Genomic DNA, 21,148 nt, shown 5'->3' on the forward strand with positions numbered 1-21,148 from the left:
CATAAGAATACGTTTTCAGCTATATCTTTCAGGTCGGTCGTTAGGTCCGAGATGTAATAATATTATACAAAAAATCAGTCACGAGTCTTGGTAACATATATGAGGCAATTTATATCCACAGTGCAAATTGACTATTTGTATTTCTCACGCCTGCCTTGAGCTTTCATTCTGGCAGGCTTCAATGGGATTTGTACTCTCCTACCAAATCCCGGGGAGCCTCAAACCTCGAGGGGGTATCGATTCCCATCATACAGCAGAGTCCTGATATCAAAATGATCAGCAGCACTAGTCCCTGCAGATTGTAGGCAAGTGTGAGAAAATGTTACAAGGATATCAAGAGCAGTGATCTTCTACAAACTACAGAGGAGCATTTTACAGGTCAAGGGTGCAACAACATAGCAGTTGGTAGCTGTCGTGAAGGTAATAATAGAGTTATATTTACTACTAATAAACTGATAAAAAATTTCATAAAAATAAACAGCCAGAGCACAAGAAGTGACTAGTAACAAAACAGAGTCCAGGTAACTTACAACAAAAGTTCCTTCCAGAAGACTTGATTTTACTAGGCACTCCCCATCACATTTGCCTAGGCCAGATTTAGTAGTAGTGTTGGTCTTCTCTGCAAGATACCTGGCTAATGGTAGGTTGGAAGTGTTCTCTAGTAAACCATAGGGTTCAGAAGCATAAAGAACTGTATATCTGGCCCCAGACATTTTCAGCACAGAAACCAGCTCGGAAAGCAACTCCCCTGATGTAGGATAGAACAGAAGAATGTTAGGTTGAAGTTATACTACAGTTCAAGGTGGACAAACAAAACCTAGTTCACTTAATGTAACCTTCTGATTTTGCATTATCTAAATCCTTGAAACCACCATTACAGAAGACAATTAGATCAGTCTTTCCCCTTGGATTGTTTCTCTTCTGTGACATCACCAAGTCCTGGAATGTATATGCTGTCAATATGAAATGAAGATAGAAGAAAGGTAAGAAGTTCTCTTAGAGAAAGCTAAGATAACATACACGAATAGAATCCATGCTTTGATGTTTCTTCAGATCTTCACCACTTACAGTACACGTGTCTGTGTATGTGATGTGGTTTCCGCGAAAATCGTTGTCACAATTCTCAGCAAGTCCAGACAGCAATGTGCTCTCCAATTTGTCATTATCTGCCAAAGCAACATAAGGAAATGCCATGGAAAACTCTGAGCCTGTGAAGGAGAGCTGGTAAAAGAAGAATACAGATTATCAACAGTTGGTTTTTTTATGCCTTAACAATACAAATAATAAAAAGGGATAGAACACAAGAGTGCCAGTGCTTACCTTTAGTGTGTCTGCTAAAGATGGATCAACTTGCTTATCTTTAGAGATGTCTGACGATTGTAGCTAAGGGAACAACATAAGTATGTCAGCACCAATATAAGAATGAGCATATTCCACACAAAATATTGTGCTCAGTAACAGTTTTTCCACACAGCTTAATACATGGAGAACAAGGAAACTTCATGGTCACTTGGAATTGATCAACACTGTTAATCAGATATATCTAGAAAAATGTATTTCAGCTTTTAGGTGCATATGAGTTTTGCTTCGATAACAAACAGTGCATATTTATAAACAGTAACAGACATGAGTTTGAAGTAGATAGTACCTTCGAGCCAAGAAAAACAACAGCAATGTCAGCGTTCTTATAAGAGCCCTCCCTTGAACACTACCAACAGAACCACAACGTCAGGAATTATTTAACTGTGCATAACAAGGATTGATACTTGAATAGTTGGACAAGAACTCAAGTTTTGCAAATAGATATATATGAGGAAAACTCACCACCAAGTTTGACCAGCCACCTTCATCAAGAACAGATTTAGCTAAACTTGCTGGTGACATTGTCTGATAGTGGACTACTCCTTTAGCCTCATTGGAACTGAATTTCAAGGAAATAGCAGCATGAGTGGAGATCTAAACCCAAACAGGGAGCATGTAATACTATAATCTTATTAAAAGAAATGTGCTCCACAAAAGAACACGATATAATAAAATCGACTAGTATTGTAACAGTTCATAACTCATAACACGTCATATAAGCGGTTGTGATCAAAAGGTCAAGATTGTATATCCAAAATGAACTAGCGGCACAGATGGTTCAGTTCATAAATAAGGAAACCAATGATTTTGCAGTGCTAATTAGTCAAATTAAATGCCAGTTTAACGCTAAGTCCTTAACCAATGCCTATGCTTCACTCTCTATGTTTGTGCCAGGTTGCAGAAATTAAATTATATTTCTAAGCAAAGTAGTGGTGGAACAAGCAGTTTTATAGAATCTCTGTCCATGTGAATCCATCCCCTTGTTAGAGTCTGAAACAAAATGGAGCTCCCACGTTTATTTGGATTCTAGACCGTCGGATCGAAATCTCCTCGCGATACAGGCCGTCGGATCTCAGGCCAGATCGCCGTGGGCCGTCTGATATTTACCCGATCGTCCTGGGCCGTTGGATAAAATTCCAATGGCGACAGAATGTAAATACCATGCCCCCACCAGGGCATTCCGGTCATTTCTCGTCGTGGGGGTATAAAAGGGGGCGCTCCTGTAGTGGAGACCTAGCCGCCTCCTCCTCTCTCCCTCCCTCCCGCGCGCCTCCTCTCCTCCCACCCACATCGCCGCCGCCGCCACCCCCTCCTCGAACCGCGATGAGCAGCAGCGGAGGGAGGACGAGGAGCACGACTGCGGCGGCAGCGGGGAGGAGCAGCAGCAGGGCAAGGCGGCGCAACAGCAGCCCCGACTAACTGCCGCCCCGGAATTTCATGTCCGCCGCGCGTGCTGAGTGCCGACGCCCCCCCGCCGAACCCTTCCCGAAACCAAGCACCCGCCGCGCCGGAAAAGCGGCTCCCCTACCCTCATCCGGCGGCGGAGGTGCAGTGCGCCGTCTGAGGCTCTCCGGCCGCCGGCTGCGGGGGCGCGGACATGGCGGGGGCTGCGCGGGGCCGGCGGTGCCGGGGCGCGATGCTGCTGCTACTCGTCGCGTTCGTGCTCGCGCCCCTCGTGCTATACGGCCACTTCCCCGTCTCGCCCCTCCCAGACTCCATCGGTATGTACGGCCCCCGCTTGCCTCTCCCCGGGGTCCGGCGCTGGCGACAATGCGGCGAAGATCCGTTCTTGATTCTTGATTTGATTTGGGCGCGTTGTCTTGCAGTGGCCAAAGGCGCGTTCGATCGGGGGGCGGGTCCGGCTCCAATCTGGTGTGGCCGCATATGGCCGCGTCCGAGGTTTCTCTCGCCAAAGGGGAGCCCGCTTTTCCTCCCCCCTTTCGTTTTGCTTGCCTAATCTCGGGAAGGCATGAGTTTCACTGGCTGTAGATTAGATCGTGAAAATGGTAGAGATAGATTGAGTCTGTTTTCACCTCAGTACGAACAAGTAAACCAACGTCATGCGCATTTTTTGGTGAAGCAGTCGGCAGTTGAGTCATCCTTCGGCCACCGCATCTGATTTTTTGTTGGAACTCTGTGTGAATTGCTTTTGTAGATTTGACGATTGAGAGGCTAGGGGAGCACAAGAACCGGGTGCTCTCGGCGACTGACAACTGGCAAGCAGTTGAGGTAGCCAGGAGCCATCCATCAGAAAAGAAAATTGATACGTGGGAGGACCCTGGGTGGCGGGATGCCCATCAGGTGGTTGCTGTGGGAAATGACAGTGCTCAGTCGACACAGGATGACATGATAAAGGAAGTTGTTAGCACCGACAGACGAGCAGATGGCTTTCGTGATCCCGGCGATAGCAAGGTAGCTGAAGAGCAGGATGGACAAGGGATGGATGAAAAAGAGTTGCAGGATGCAACTGAGCTAGAGCACAAAGATGGATCTGGTGCATCAGAGAATAACATTGCTGGAGCTCATACTACTGCAAACCTGACATCGTCTTTGGAAAAGGTAAAATTTATTAGAGAAGACCAATCTATTGCTTGTGAATCCTGGACGCAAAACTAACCTAGGACTAAACCTTGTTCCATCACATCTTTATTACTACTCAGTACCTAAGCTCATACTCATCGTATGAAAGTAAAATATTTTTGTGCATTGAATGAACTGGGAATAGAGGTGATATTGTTTATTGTAAAAGTCAAATTTATTCTATGACTACTCCCAAAGAAATTGCAGGCATCTTAATAGATTGGCAAAGATATGCCTATTATTTTCATTCCCATTTAGCAGCGGTACTGTTCTGTGGTCTGTTTCTTACCTTTTTGTGAAAATTAGGACTAGAGCACTGAGTTAAGAGCGATTAGATGTCCTGAAAATCCACTCTTATATTTTTAACTATATTTATAGTTATGTTTATACTGTAGCTTGTTTAGTCAGTCGCAAGAGATCATGTGTGCTAACAGCAGCTGATGTTTTAATTGTCCAGGAAAGCGCTGCTGATACATTATCTGATCATGATAGTATCAATGCTGATCTCGCCACATCAGCAAGTGGCACTGGTCATTCCGCAACTTCCCCAGATGCTACAATCCGCATTATCAAGGACCAATTGATAAGAGCAAAGACATAATCGTGGCATTCTAGCTTCTAGAGGAAATCATGGTACCGCCAAGGAGTTACGTGCACGAACGAAAGATATCCAGCGAGCACTGGGTGATGCAACCGATGATGGGATGCTTCCTCAGAAGTACTTTCTCTTTCACTATACTACAGGAGCATATGGTGTCGTGTCTCTCAAGCACAGTGCCCGGCTCCGGTTCGTCACAGAAGCCCACGGAAAGCAGCAAAGTTGAGCATGCGGTGTCGCGCTTGTGATGCACAGTGCTTGGCTCCGGTACATCACAGAGGCCGGCAGCAAGGAACACAGCTTCCTGCCCTTGCCTCTGTAAATCATCAAGGAGGAAAAATGTGCAAGATGCTTGAAGTTTCCCCTTGAAACGAAGGTCTTGGGCCTTTGTTTGTACATATATTCCCTTGATTTGTACTGACTCTCTAATTAATTATTCAGAGAGCTATGGCCATACAAGGAAATCAAAAGTTTCAGTTGCATGTAGCAAGGAAGGTCAATTTGACACGGCGGTGCTGCCATTTGCCCCTCCCTTCTCCCTCGAAAATGTGGTTGACGCTCCCCAGATCTTCAGGTTGGTGCCCTTGTTATCTTCAGGTTGGTGCCCTTGTTTGATGAAACATGTTAGGGACATTATGTGGATCTGTGGGGAAATCAATTTCTGCTTCTTGATGAAATTCTGTTCATTCGACAGTTAAGAAGCAAACAAATGGCTTGCACAGTTCTCTTTGTATGAACATAATTAGCTCTCATTTAGTAACTCTGCTACCGCAATTTCTTCCTCTCCTACTTGGTGCTTGATGAAATGACTTGCTAATTATGTCCTCTTTCTCTCCATGCGCAGGTTGCATGACAAGATTTTTTCCTGTGGAACATATTGTGTATCTTCCATCGGTCATGGTAACAAGGCGGTCTTAGATTGCTCTGTACTAATGATTGTCTTGAGGGATTATTTCATTCATACTGCTCTGAATTAATCATATTCTCCTGCTACCTCATTACGTTAGTATGGTACAACTTTGCTGAAAAAACCATTGTCCGTATTTGTAGTACAGACTGTAGGATCCACTAACATCTATTTACTGCTCTGGATTAATTTTTAGCTTCTTATTACCTGTGGGAGTCCCAGTATTACAATATATAGCTCATAGTGGCTCACAAATCATAATATGGTCCATACGTACAATATATGGCTCATAATGAACATCTAAAGATATCTTTTCAAACAATATAGCAAAGTTGACTCCTTAGAATTATTATTTTGGTATTGTTCAAAATTTCTGTAATTACTGTGATGATAGCAGCGATAAAGATCATCGGAGGTTCCTTATTCTCGTTTTCATAATTTTGGAGATTCTATTCAATTGAAAACAATCATGCCATCATATATTCATAGTTCATCTCTGGACTAGAAGTGAAATGCAAATAGACCTTTCAAATTGACATGGTCCAGGGACAAGCTCATATGGATGATACTGCCTGCAGAGTAAATTCAAATCAAAATCACATATGGATGTGTCCGAGGACAAGTTTGTCTGATAAAAGGCAAGGATGAAAGAGCGAGTATAACCATCAACTGGTCACAATTTGCCGAAGCAGCCAATATTAAAGGTCATATTTGTGTCTTCGTCTTTGAGGAGGCTCAAAAGCACCAACACTCTGTCCATAACCTTTTCTAAGGTCGGTATGTGAATTATTGACTTCTTGCTCATATATAGGTTAAATCAAGACACTTATTTCCGGAGGGAGGGAGTATATCATAGTCGTAGTTCACTTCTATGCCGTGTTTAAGTGTTCTTATAGATTAACTCAAACTATAACTATGGCTTGCTTTTGTTATGTCATACCAAATCTCGATGCTCTTGGTAGTTTCTGCTGCATTTTCTGCCCAATGCATGTAATGGAACTTTGTGTTTGGCTGGGAGTATCTACTTTCTATTACCAACCAAATCTCTCTCTGCCTGCTTTGCATTTCCGTTTGTGCTATATATTGTCTACTACCGGTTTAGCTAAAACAGGAAAATGTGGGGTTCTTTGCATTTCCGTCTGTGCTATGTATTTTCTACTACTGGATTCTTATATGCAATTATGTACAGTTCTCTTCCCCCCTTTAGTTTCTCACATTTCTCCTTCATCTTCCTGTGACTGTATTTTTCTCTTGTGGGCAAAGAGTACTTGTCCTTCAAGTAGATAGGTATGATTATACAATTGCTTGGTCTTCCGTGCTTATTAAAGATGATCATGGTGTTAATTGAAAGGATTTTCTCCTGGCTGCTTTACACTGACTTTTTTTCTATTTAAAAAATTGGTACGAGTACGTTGCAACAAAGACAATGTTGGTCCATAGAGTCCTACATTCCTTTCCCGGTGAGTCTACATTGTTGCATGTCAGGTAGCATACATACTTCTTTTTCTTTGGCATCCACATTAACTTCTGCCCCATCCATGCTGAAATCTATTGAAACATATCCCTTACTGTATATTGTTCTGTTAGTGAGCCAATTGTTTTCCATCGGCTGATTTTCAGTTTGAGGCTGGAAAAATCTATCCATGCTAACTCCCCCTCTTACCTATTGAATGAATTTAGTTAAAACATTCATCTATTATTTCAGGAACACCCCCTTGGGTATGCAGCAGCGATTTCCTATGTTGAATATTGTTCATTACAACAATGAAATCAACCTGCAGACTCAGCTTGCAAAGGTGGAGATGGAGAGAAAGTTGTTGATGCTCAAGCCATGCGATTATGTATGGAGCAAGATGAACCTACCCACTTTTGTATGGTTTATTCTTAGGTTGTGTATTGTGGCATTGACACGATTTTTTTATTGTTGCTAATGTTGACCATTCATGAATGTTCAATTGTTTAGAGTTGAATTTGAGGATATAGCAGCGATACAAGAAAAAAGTTGTGATGCATCTGTTTTATTTCTTAGTTTTCTTACAAATATCAACAGATCTTCAATGTTTTCTTTAGAGAATAGATCACCATTAGTTTGGATCTCACATATGTTTGGTTAAGTTGTGATTCTAAAATATGTGTTCCTATCAAGTCAATTAGTTATAACATGCAAAAGGAATCAATAATTGATTACCTTTGATATACTTGGTTAAATTAATGCCTTTAATCTATCATATTGTTTGAAATAACAAATATCGAAAATGTGCCAGGACTGCCCTGCGTGCAAGGTGACCTTCCTATCTCACGTCATCGCTTGGGCTTGCTTTTCGATCTAATAACCCAACTATTTGTACCTACTTTATGAGGACCGATCGCCTTGACTTACATTTGGAACCAAATATATATTCCTCTTTATCATGAACTTTCAAATCAATTGTTATATTGATTAAATGTACTTGCTTTTTTTGGTATATCTAATGCTTTGATTAAACGACAAGACAAAATGTTGAGCCAGACACTATTAGATAATGATTTGGTGTATGACAATGCATTGGACCCATATCATGCTATTTTTTATATTTACGATGCTTGGATGATCGAATTGGATATGACTTGCTGGCAGCGGTGCTGCCGGGTGCGGCAAGCCGCACTTCCTACCTACTCCCTCCGTTCCACAATACATGCCTTTCCTTTGTCAAAATATAGATGTATCTAGACATGTTTTAATATATAGGTACATCTATTTTTGAACAAATGGAAGTCAAGTATTTTGGAACGGAGGGAGTAGTAAATAAGAACTCGCATGAAGGCATTGAAGTCCTAATTGAGCTAACCACATCACCCGATCACCTCACAGAGATGCTAAACTGCAGGCTCCTAATCGTATGAACCAAGGGCAATTCTCAAGACGACAAATCGGACACTAGACATCCATCTAGACGCGGACGTAATCATACCCATAGTTCTCCGGCGCCCAGAGGAACGCCGGGGCCGTCACCGGAGCCGCCGCCGCCGCAGCGGCCAAGTGCGCTGCCACCAGCATCACGACCGCCACCGCCGTGGAAGGCCGCCGAAGCAGCCATCTGACAGTGTTGTGATTAGTTAGCGCATATTAATTAGAGGGAAATCTCCCCTTGTCCTGCGGCATGCATGCGTCTTGTAGCAACCGACACATCTCTTTTCCCCTCTCCTCTAACCGTTGCATCGGTTCCAACCATCACGTCTTGTGCGATGCGTCTCTTCCAAACATATATAAGCTGTACTATTTCTATCAATCAATACAAGTTGATCTTTTCATTCGATAACACGCTCTGCCGAGAGCACAGGAAGGCCTCGCCGACGGTGAGATGCCTGGACTCATCTCTTTCTTCCTCCGCCTCATCCGTGAGGACGGCCGCCGTCGCCGTTTCACAGCCCGTGGCCATTATGGAGTAGGCGGGCGCCGTCGCCGCCGATTCGGACGCCGTGGCGCTGGACAAGGCCACCATGCCGCTATACGCGGCCCTCGACGTGGCCTCCGCGCCCCCAGACACGGCCATCGCGCCGCTGCTCCCGGTGACCACGCCCCAACGGTGGCCAGCCCCAGCGCGCCTCCCGCACATGCAGGAGAAGAGATCCCCGGGCCCATGTTCGCGGATCCAACGCGGATTCCGCCTCCGCCTCCAGCGCCGACTGACGAGCCCGGCTTCTTCGTCTTTGTGCCGTTCCCGAACGGCGCCGGAGGGACGATCCAAGCCGCTGGCCCGACGCCGGTCGCGCAGCCTGAAGACGTGGACGCCGGCCCGAGTCGCAACGCCACCGAGCACCCGCACGCCTCCACCTCCGTGCTGGACGAGGCACCGTCATCCCCGCGCGCGGTCGCCCAACCGCGCCTCCAGGACTCCGCAAGCATGGAGGGACGCCGCCGCCTCTTCAGTCGCGCCATCACCGCCATCGACCGCCGTGAAAGCAGCCACTCCGGCCTTGCCTCCGATCTGCCGAACGGCGTCCCTGCCGGCGTCGTCTACATCTCCTCGTCCGAGGAAGAAGGAGGCACGTCGGCGACCACTTTGTGAGAAGCAACAATGGAGTGTGTGGGGGTGGCGGCGCACAGGAGTTGGTCGGGAGGATTGGGATCCCTCGATCCCTAATCACCAGCCGTATAAAGGCCAGCCGACCGCCCCCACTCCACGTGGGCTTTGGGCCTGTGCCCAGATAGTCCCTGGCTACGGGCTGAATTGCAGAAATTTCTCTTTCTTTCTTCTGTTTAATCCTTTTAACAGTAGTTGTAGCAGTAATTTATCACTGTTTTAGTACTGTTTAGCCTATGTACATGTAGTTATTTACATTCTAGTCTGGTATTTAGATTTACTCTATTTTAGGACTTGTGTAAATATTTGTAGGCTGTTTACATTATGTAATGTATTTGATAATGTAAATAAAGGACCAACATTATCTAGAAATGTCATGTTCAATGTGTTTACCACATTCCAATTTTCTAGAACATGTTCCAACGATTGAGATTAATTTCTCTCGTACAACAAACTTGCAAATTTTTGATACACGCCTCCCTCATTATATTTGGAATCACGGTCTATATTTTGTCCAATTTGACAAATGATTACCTTGAATGTGCATTTCCTTATATTTGAATTGATAACATACACACAGTAATAGAAACAAATGCATCTACTGACATTGTCAGATTATGTAGCCTATTACTGTGAGATCCATGCGATCTTGGACGTGTTATGTTCAATCAATTGAGGTCTACATTATTCAAGTTCTTCACTTGAGTATCAAATTTTGCACCATTATTACAATACAACCATGATGGTTTTTAATTTACCCTAGTAAATTAATTATCTCTGGTTCATCCATGTAGGTAAACGATGGCCGCAAAAGAATTTGAGGAGCTTGCCCTCAATGGCCACAACTACCCTACATGGGCCATGGACGTCAAGATCAGTCTTGCTTCCCGTGGGATAGCGCGTGCAATCCAGGACCCGGAGACTCCTCTACCGGCCGGAACCACGCCGCTGATAGAACAACAAAACTATGCAACTTTATACATCATAAGGCATCATATTCACCCAGATCTTAAGTCTGAGTACTTAGAGGAGGAATCTCCCAGTACTCTGTTTCTAGCCCTCAAAACAAGATATGAACAACAGAAGGCAGTTGTCCTGCCAGAAGCACTCCATGATTGGACTCACCTTCGTCTTCAGGATTTCAAGTCCATCGGTGAGTACAACCACAAGGTTCATAAGATAAGTTCCAAACTGCGCTTTTGCGGGAAGGAACCTACTGACGCGGAGAAGATAGAGAAAACTTTATCTAGTATGCTCCCTTCAGACAGGATCCTCCAGCAGCAATACCGTGCTCGCAACTATACTGTCTATTCCGAGCTTATTCATATGTTACTTCAGGCTGAAAAGCATGATGAGCTACTCGCTAAGAATGGCTCTCAACGCCCAGTTGGGGCACAACCTTTACCTGAAGTTCATATGAATGTCGCTAATAGACAGAAGTTTGATGGTGCCTTTAGAGGCAATCAATCAAATGTCCAGAACAAGCGAAAGCGCATTAGGAACAGGAGGTCTAGGAACTCAGACAAGGGAAAAGGCACTGCAAAGCCCAAGCATGATAAATCTCTGCTTTGCAACAAGTGTGGATGCTACACGCACCCCACCGACAAGTGCAAGATCCCAAAGCATCTGGTTATGTTGTACCAGCAATCTCAGGGACGCAAAGCACCTCAAGGGAAGAGGTTCGAAGCCAATTTCAACCTTCATTCAGACAGCACCAATGGAGCCGGTAGTTCGCACGACGTTCCTCCTGGACCGAGCAACACCATTGCGTTCCATCAACCAGAGGACCTTGCTGACACGGAAAACATGATGATTGAGTACACCTCAAACGAAGTGTTTGGAGACTTTGACTAGTCCCACAATCTCCATAGTGATCTATTTAGCTATGTCCATTTGTGATGTTGTAATAAGAATATAAGTATTGTTGTTGTCCTTATATTGTATCAGCACATTTGATATAATAAGATTGTAATTGTACTAACATATTTGATATAAATAAGATTGTATTCTATGTATTTACATGAGATTTTCTTATTGAAAGTTCTTTGTTTTATATATAGTTCTCTACGGTGACAATCCGATGGAAGAGGAATTATGCCTTGTGGATAGTGCAACCACAAACTCCATACTGAGGGAGATGAAATATTTTCAAACTCTGAAAAAGATGAATGGAGATATTCTAACTATCGCTGGACGCGATACGGTAATCGTTGGCACTGGACGTGCCATATTTACCCTCCCAGGTGGTACACAAGTGATAATTGAGGATGCTTTGTTGTATCCCGACTCATCACGTACCCTGATCAGTTATTGAGATATCCGTAAAAATGGCTTTCACATTGAAACTCATGAAGACAACAAAGAGGAGTATCTACTCTTCACCAAAGATCACGGATATGGCAAGCAGGTACATGAAAAAATTCCTTCTCTATCGTCAGGTTTGTACTATACGTACATCAAACCCGTAGAACATGTTGCATACAAAGTAATTTTTCAAAATGTTGATGCATTTCAAACCTGGCATGATCGCCTAGGCCATCCCGGGATCGGGATGATGAGAAAAATTACTAGCAATTCCATTGGTCATAATTTGCTTGAGTCAAAATTTCCTCAATCTTCAGACTTTGTGTGCACATCTTGTGCCACGGGAAAGCTAATTTTGAGACCCTCTCACCTCAAAATACAAGATGAACCACTTCAGTTTCTTGAACGTATTCAAGGAGACATTTGTGGTCCCATCCAACCATTATCTGGACCTTTCCGGTACTTCATGGTTCTAATTGATGCATCTACACGATGGTCACACGTGTGTCTTCTGTCCACACGAAACCATGCATTTGCCAAGATAATGAGGCAAGTCATTAAGTTACAAGCCCATTATCCAGAAAGTCGAATTAAGACAATTCGCACGGACAACGCTGCAGAATTCTCCTCACGTGCTTTCAATGATTATTGCATGGCCCTGGGGATTGAAGTTCAGCATTCCGTTCCATATGTCCATACACAAAATGGTTTGGCTGAATCATTGATTAAAAGGATCAAACTCATTGCAAGACCTTTGTTAATGAATTGCAGCTTGCCAACCTCTTGTTGGGGTCATGCGGTTCTACACGCTGCTGACTTGATACAATTGAGGCCTATTGCATATCACAGTACTTCCCCTCTGCAATTGGTACGTGGAAATCCTCCTAGCATTTCCCATCTGCGTAAGTTCGGATGTGCTGCATACATCCCGATCTCACCACCACAGCGGACATCCATGGGCCCACATAGGAAATTGGGGATCTATGTGGGGTACAAATCACCGTCGATTATTAAGTACCTGGAACCCCTTACTGGGGACCTGTTCACAGCCCGTCACGCTGATTGTATATTTAATGAGGGACACTTTCCGGCATTAGGGGGAGACTTCAAGTACCAGAAAGAATGCCTGGAAATTGATTGGAATGCTCAAGCCATTTCGTCCTCTGATCCACGTACACAAGAGACCGAACTCCAAGTTCGAAAAATCATTAATTTGCAACATCTTGCAAATAACCTGCCAGATTCATTTACTGATCTAAAAGGTGTTACAAAGTCCTTAAACCCGGCCAGAAATGCGCCCGAAAGAGTGGAGGTACCAATAAATACCACTCAACTTCCTGTTCCTAAAAAGAGGGGGAGTAGTACGGCCTCTGACCTAGAACAAGCTTCCAGCAAGCAACAAAGGAAATCGAGGAGAAAAACCTCGGAGTCAGTAAATGCAAGTCAGCTCAACGTTGACAAACACCTTATGGGTAGTATACACCCAATGGAAGGCCAACCTCCACAACCCAACTTCAGTTTGCACACACTGGCTGGGCCATCGGAACACCTAGACTCACGCGTATTGGGAAATCATGAAGAGTCACTAGGAGTGCAGGAAATTTCCATCAACTACATCGATTCTGGAGAATCTTTTGATTGTAAGTCTATGACTATCGACATTTATTTTGCTGAAAAAATTGCAGATATCCTTCTCACTGATCATGATCCAAAGACCATCGTTGAGTGCCAAAAGCGCTCCGACTGGCCTAAATGGAAGGACGCAATACAAGCAGAAATTGCCTCGCTTAACAAAAGAAAGGTATTCACTGAAGCAATACCGACACCTCCCAATGTTTTCCCCGTCGGATACAAATGGGTTTTTCTCCGGAAACGAAATGAGAACAATGAGGTGGTGAGATACAAAGCAAGGCTCGTAGCACAAGAGTTCACGCAGAGACCCGGCATTGATTTCAATGAGACATATTCTCCTGTAATGAGTGGAACCACTTTCCGATATCTTATATCTTTGGCAGTGCAAAACCGTCTATCTATGCAGTTGATGGATGTCGTGACCGCATATCTTTACGGGTCACTAGATTCGGACATGTATATGAAGGTTCCTGACGGAATTTCTATCCCGAATACAAGCGCAAAACGCAACATGTATTGTGTAAAACTTAATAAGTCAATATATGGCTTAAGACAGTCGGGACGGATGTGGTACAACCGACTTAGTGAGTTCCTTCTACAAAAAGGCTACTCCAATAGTAGTGATTGCCCATGTGTCTTTATCAAAAAGTCCTCTACAGGATTTTGCATCATTTCAGTGTACGTCGATGACCTCAACATCATTGGCAACATACATGACATTGACGAAGCACGCAATCACCTAAAGATAGAATTTGAGATGAAGGATTTGGGTAAAACCAAATTTTGCTTAGGTATTCAATTTGAGCACCTTCCCTCAGGAATCATGGTATACCAAGCTGCTTATATCCAAAAAATATTGGAGAAATTCAATATGGACAAATCCTACCCATCTAAAACTCCCATGGTGGTTCGCTCTCTAGATGTAGAGAAAGATCCGTTCAGGCCAAGGGACGATGGAGAAGAAATATTGGGACCTGAGGTTCCATATCTTAGTGCCGTTGGAGCGCTCACGTATCTTGCAAACTGCACGAGACCTGACCTTGCATTTGCAGTGAATCTACTTGCTAGACATAGCGCAGCTCCCACCAAACGCCATTGGTCTGGAGTTAAGAATATCTTTCGATATCTCCAAGGCACAAAGGATCTTGGCCTATTCTTTCAGTTCCGGAGAAATCAGGACTCTGATATGATTGGATACGCCGATGCTGGCTATTTATCTAATCCCCATAATGCCAGATCGCAGTCCGGCTTTGTGTTCCTACATGGTGGAACTGCCATATCATGGAAGTCTTCTAAACAGACTCTGGTGGCAACATCTACCAATCATTCTGAAATAATTTCATTATTTGAGGCATCACGCGAATGTGTGTGGCTTCGCAGAATGATAAACCACATACAAAAGTCATGTGGAATTGGTTCTATAGAATCACCTACCATTATCTACGAAGATAATGCGGCTTGTGTTGCACAGATGCAAACAAGATACATCAAGAGTAATATCACTAAGCATATTTCGCCTAAGTGGTTTTTCCCCCATGTTCTTCAGAAAAAGGGAGAAATAAACATCTTGCAAATTAAATCATGTGAAAATCTTGCTGATTTATTTACCAAGTCTCTACCAAATTCTACATTTCAGAAATATGTTCATGAAATTGGTATGCGACGACTTCGGGACTTGCAAGAATCAGGAGGAGTGTCTCCCTGAACTGTACCTGTTTGAAGTATCATATTACTTTTCTTTCTCTCTGTGAGTTTTATGTTTCAGGTTCTCATCAAGTATATTAATGAAGAATCACCGGAGAAGAATCCATTTGAGATGATGATGCAACCTGGACAATCTTTCAAGATGACGATTCTACCTGATGATTATATGACGATTCTATATGGACAAGTGTAGATTAGGGGGAGTGTTGTGATTAGTTAGCGCATATTAATTAGAGGAAAATCTCCCCTTGTCCTGCGGCATGCAGGCGTCTTGTAGCAACCGACACATCTCTTTTCCCCTCTCCTCTAACCGTTGCATCGGTTCCAACCATCGCGTCTTGTGCGATGCGTCTCTTCCAAACATATATAAGCTGTACTATTTCTATCAATCAATACAAGTTGATCTTTTCATTCAAACAGACAGAACGGAATCCAAGCCAGAAAAAAAGGTCAGAACAATTACGCAAAAATTACAACAACAAAAAAGAGGGGGTGAAGAAGAAGCGATCTAAAGTGCCCACCGCGGGGAACTCGATCAAGATGTTACCTTTGGAAGACGGCGGGTGGCAAATGTGAGGTTCGGAGGATTCGCGTCGCCTCTCTGTCCACTAGCAGTCATGATCTCGATTCGAAGAGAAGAACACGGGGAGGAGCCAAGGCGCTCGTTGCCACGTGCTAAGGCATACAAGGCAAGGTGCTTAGACGAGGTGCTAGAGAAATAAACCAGGATTTTCTTAAGCATTAGTGTTTTCTAAAAGGCCATCATGGCTAGCTTTATTAAAATTAAAACACGGTTACATCATTTACGAGTTTACCGATGATAATGTCAGGGACTCATTTAACCAACTAAAAGAAGACTTATTACAATAGCTATGACTTGCTAGCACGTGAGCCACTTGATTACAAGAGCAAAGACAATGCATTTTTTTTGCGGGGTACAAAGACAATGCTTGAAAGTGACCTTCCCGATCATAGTACCACACTCTGCAAATAAAGTTGCTGCTTCATGCCACCATCTTGTGTGACCAGTACAGAAGTTAATGACTTCGAGTGAATCTGATTCCGCCTCGATCCAGTTAAAACCAAGAGAATTTGCAAATGCCAAACCATCTCTCATAACCATTGCTTTAGTGATAATAGCATCGGCCGCATATGGGATGAACTTACATTGTGCGACAACAAAGTTTCCCCTATCATCTCGAAGCACAGCCGCTGTCGCACCTAGCCCCTCATCTGCAAAGAATGCTGCATCGACATTTAGTTTAGTATATCTTGGGTCAGGTTTACTCCATCTTGTTTCAGAAATATTCTATAGACATCGCTCCTGTAGAAATATTCTATAGGCATCGATGCTTCAGAAAAAACCCGGTTTATTTTTCAAAGCACCTAGCCTTGAATAAGGCCTAAGGGGAACTATAGATGATTAGTGGGTCAAATAGGCGGATGCGGGGACAATCTGTCAGAGTCGTGGAAGAGGTACATCAACAATTACTAAACGGGTGCTAATTCTACTCATTTTGAGATTTTTACTTTTTCTGATTGAGTTGGATACCCATTTTGAGATTTGAGAGCGATAATTTGTAAGGAGTGTCGAGAGCTGGATTAACAAGTTGATAGGCTTGCTAAGGTTCGGCTAGTCGATCCCAATTAAATTAACGAGCAAAAAATCATGATGTGTTATAGTCTGTGGGATTAGAGTGTAGGTGTAACTTCTACGAAGGAATATGATGACTATAGTAGGAGGTAAGCTAGTTTGCTTCCTCCTATGGGTTGGGATAAATCAATTAGATTGAGCAGATGGGTTGATGTACCATGAAATGTTGTCGCGTAAAGTGGGATCATGTGTTGTGTTGTACTAACGAGCTAACAGATGTGATTGACTATGTTCATTAAGAAGTGAACTACGATCTTAACGAGGTGAACTATCGAGCGCTCATTAAGCTCATGAGCTACGAGCTTTTGGCCCAGCCCTAACTCTCATCTGGATGAGAATTAACTAAATCACATCTAACTCATACATCTTTTAATTTTACGTGGATATTTGTGGGGGTTTTGTTGTCCTATTTTATTTGATTAATCAGATATTGCAGGAGTTAGATGAGACTTTAAATCACATTAATTTTCCTCCTCCTGACAAGCAACTCCGTGACTAGGGTTTTCTCGCCTCTCACAGGCACTGTCATCGATCTGCCTTATCTCCCCTTGCCTTAGGGCCATAGAGGCACGGAGGATCCCGACCCTTCCTGGCGGGAGGGCTCCTGCTTCATTTTTAGGTGTTTTTTTAGTTTGTTTAGGGTTTGTGTCCTCTCCTAAAGACGAGGCGGAGGCTATATAAAGATGGGATAAGGTTCTTCTTGGTTAGCCCTCGCCTCGATGGTGCTTTTAGCATCATTGGAGGACGTGTGAAGGTATGTCTTTGCTACTCCCATAGGAGTTGTTGGATTCTCCGAAGAGGAAAGGTGATGTAGCATAAGAGCAGAAAGTATTTCCCTTAATTAAGAACCAAGGTTTATCGAACTAGTAGGACTCACCAAGCTAACAATGTAAACATCATGATGCGGAGCATCCCTGGACCATCACACACCACCACCGCAAGCACGGAGAGGACCTATAACAAGAGCTCGCGCACGTGCCATCGAAACCGAGGTTAACTCCTTCCTCTTTGAACTCCATTTGAATTCACATGTGAATTCGGTCCTACCTCAAACGGAGACGTTATGCACTCTTAGGTACCAAGGAGATGACCGGGAGGAAATGAGGATGGAGATTCAAACAACCATGGAGAAGGAAGCAAAACAAGGGAATGAGGAGAACGAAGTAACGGAGGTCACGGACCACTCCGGGTGCCCGGCCACCAAAGGCCCCGGGTGCCCGGCCACCTCCAGCCACTGGCTGGCCAAGTCGCTGGCCACCCAAGGTGCCCAGCCCCCAAGCCCCCAGTGCCCGACCGCCGCCTAGGCCGCACCTCTAACCGCCTCGGGTTCCCGGGCCCCGAGCCCCCGGGTGCCCCGGTCGAATCCTAGGCAGCGCCCCTGATCGCCCCGGGTGCCCGGGCTGTAAACCCCGGGAGCCCAGTCCCCCAACAGCCGGTCCCCTAACCGGTCTGGGTGCAAAGCCCTCTTCGCCCCGGGTGCCCGGCCGCCCCTAGGCGCCCGCTGTAGGATCGAAAGTATGTCTAGAGGGGGGTTATTAGACTACTTGACCAAATAAAAACTTAACATTTTCCCAATTTTAGTTCTTGGCAGATTTTAACAACTTAGCACAAGTCAAGCAATCTTAACACAATTCAAGCAAGCATGCAAAGAGTATATAAGCAGCGGAAAGTAAAGCATGCAACTTGCAAGAATGTAAGGGGAAGGGTTTGGAGAGTGCAAACGCAATAGGAGACACAAATTTTTTTGTCGTGGTTCCGATAGGTGGTGCTATCGTACATCCATGTTGATGGAGACTTCAACCCACGAAGGGTAACGGCTGCGCGAGTCCACGGAGGTCTCCACCCATGAAGGGTCCACGTAGAAGCAACCTTGTCTATCCCACCATGGCCATCGCCCACGAAGGACTTGCCTCACTAGGGTAGATCTTCATGAAGTAGGCGATCTCCTTGCCCTTACAAACTCCTTGGTTCACTCCACAATCTTATCGGAGGCTCCCAAGTGACACCTAACCAATCTAGGAGACACCACTCTCCAAAAGGTAATAGATGATGTGTTGATGATGAACTCCTTGCTCTTGTGCTTCAAATGATAGTCTCCCCAACACTCAACTCACTCTCATAGGATTGGATTTGGTGGAAAGATGATTTGAGTGGAAAGCAACTTGGGGAAGGCTATAGATCAAGATTCATATGGTAGGAATGGAATATCTTGGTCTCAACACATGAGTAGGTGGCTCTCTCTCAGAAAATGAGTAGTGGAAGTGTAGGCACGATCTGATGGCTTCCCTCATGAATGAGGAGTGGGTGGAGGGGTATATATAGCCTCCACACAAAATCTAACCGTTGCATACATTATACCAAACTCGGCGGGACCGAATCAGAAAACTCGGTCGGACCAATTCAGTACATATGTGACCGTTAGGCAATTTCGGTGGGACCAACATGTCATCTCGGTGGGATCAATATCATTAGGGTTAGGGCATAATGTAATCTCGGTTGGACCGATTACTCAAACTCGGTTGGACCGACTTTGGTAATAAGCAAACAGAGAGTTGGTCAGGCAAACTCGGTGGGATCGATTCTCTCGTCTCGGTGGGACCTATCGCTCATCTCGGTTAGACCGAAACATTATGATGGGAAACAGAGAGTTTGCAACTGTTGGGGAACGTAGCAGAAATTCAAAATTTACCTAAGTGTCACCAAGATCTATCTATGGAGAACCCAGCAACGAGGGGAAGGAGAGTGTGTTGGAAATATGCCCTAGAGGCAATAATAAAAGCATTATTATTATATTTCCTTGTTCATGATAATTGTCTTTATTCATGCTATAATTGTGTTATCCGGAAATCGTAATACATGTGTGAATAACAAACACCGACATGTCCCTAGTGAGCCTCTAGTTGACTAGCTCGTTGATCAACAGATAGTCATGGTTTCCTGACTATGGACACTGGATGTCATTGATAACGAGATCACATCATTGGGAGAATGATGTGATGGACAAGACCCAATCCTAAACATAGCACAAGATCGTATAGTTCGTTTGCTAGAGTTTTCCAATGTCAAGTATCTTTTCCTTAGACCATGAGATCGTGTAACTCCCGGATACCGTAGGAGTGCTTTGGGTATGCCAAACGTCACAACGTAACTGGGTGACTATAAAGGTAGACTACGGGTATCTCCGAAAGTGTCTGTTGGGTGACATGGATCAAGACTGGGATTTGTCACTCCGTATGACGGAGAGGTATCACTGGGCCCACTCGGTAATGCATCATCATAATGAGCTCAGAGTGACCAAGTGTCTGGTCACGGGATCATGCATTATGGTACGAGTAAAGTGACTTGCCGGTAACGAGATTGAACGAGGTATTGGGATACCGACGATCGAATCTCGGGCAAGTAACATATCGATAGACAAAGGGAATAGCGTACGGGATTGATTAAATCCTCAACATCGTGGTTCATCCGATGAGATCATCGTGGAGCATGTGGGAGCCAACATGGGTATCCAGATCCCGCTGTTGGTTATTGACCGGAGAGTCGTCTCGGTCATGTCTGCTTGTCTCCCGAACCCGTAGGGTCTACACACTTAAGGTTCGGTGACGCTAGGGTTATGAAGATATGTATATGCAGAAACCCGAATGTTGTTCGGAGTCCCGGATGAGATCCTGGACGTCACAAGGAGTTCCGGAATGGTCCGGAGGTAAAGAATTATATATAGGAAGTGCTATTTCGGGCATCGGGACAAGTTTCGGGGTTATCGGTATTGTACCGGGACCACCGGAAGGGTCCCGGGGGTCCACCGGGTGGGGCCACCTGTCCCGGGGGGCCACATGGGCTGTAGGGGGTGCGCCTTGGCCTAGATGGGCCAAGGGCACCAGCCCCTATAGGCCCATGCGCCTAGGGTTTCCACCATGGAAGAGTCCATGTGGTGGAAGGCACCCCTAGGTGCCTTGGGGGGGAGGGAAACCTCCCCTTGGCCGCCGCCCCCCCTAGTAGATCTCATCTACTAGGGCCGGCGCCCCCCTGGCACCCCTATATATAGTGGGGGGGAGAGGAGGGATTTTACACCAGCCCCTGGCGCCTCCACCTCCCCCCGTTACGTCTCTCCCTCGTAGTCTCGGCGAAGCCCTGCTGCTGTGACGCCCTGCATCCACCACCACGCCGTCGTGCTGCTGGATCTTCATCAACCTCTCCTTCCCCCTTGCTGGATCAAGAAGGAGGAGACGTCTCCCGTCCCGTACGTGTGTTGATCGCGGAGGTGCCGTCCGTTCGGCGCTGGTCATCGGTGATTTGGATCACGTTGAGTACGACTACATCATCACCGTTCTTTTCAACGCTTC

The 21,148-nt window shown here is 44.9% G+C and overlaps 1 protein-coding gene and 1 long non-coding RNA gene across 2 annotated transcripts; one reads left to right on the forward strand and one right to left on the reverse strand.

The window, feature by feature from the left end:
• Positions 1-47: 47 nt before the first annotated feature.
• LOC119295571 lies at positions 48-8,600 on the reverse strand. The gene is made up of 9 exons (XM_037574001.1): positions 8,399-8,600; positions 3,969-3,974; positions 1,825-1,921; positions 1,649-1,708; positions 1,321-1,383; positions 1,021-1,221; positions 837-939; positions 531-748; positions 48-292 (listed from the first exon to the last, which is right to left on the reverse strand). The coding sequence occupies exons 1-9, from the start codon at positions 8,482-8,484 to the stop codon at positions 179-181; spliced, it is 948 nt and encodes a 315-aa protein (XP_037429898.1). The 5' UTR covers positions 8,485-8,600; the 3' UTR covers positions 48-178.
• Positions 2,606-7,523, forward strand: LOC119295572. Its single transcript, XR_005144114.1, has 6 exons — positions 2,606-3,083; positions 3,189-3,921; positions 4,400-5,114; positions 5,385-5,440; positions 6,026-6,220; positions 7,153-7,523. It is a non-coding gene; the product is annotated as an uncharacterized LOC119295572 (long non-coding RNA).
• Positions 8,601-21,148: the final 12,548 nt, after the last annotated feature.

The sequence above is a fragment of the Triticum dicoccoides genome, chromosome 4B (genome assembly GCF_002162155.2).
Source record: "Triticum dicoccoides isolate Atlit2015 ecotype Zavitan chromosome 4B, WEW_v2.0, whole genome shotgun sequence".
Lineage (NCBI taxonomy): Eukaryota > Viridiplantae > Streptophyta > Magnoliopsida > Poales > Poaceae > Triticum > Triticum dicoccoides.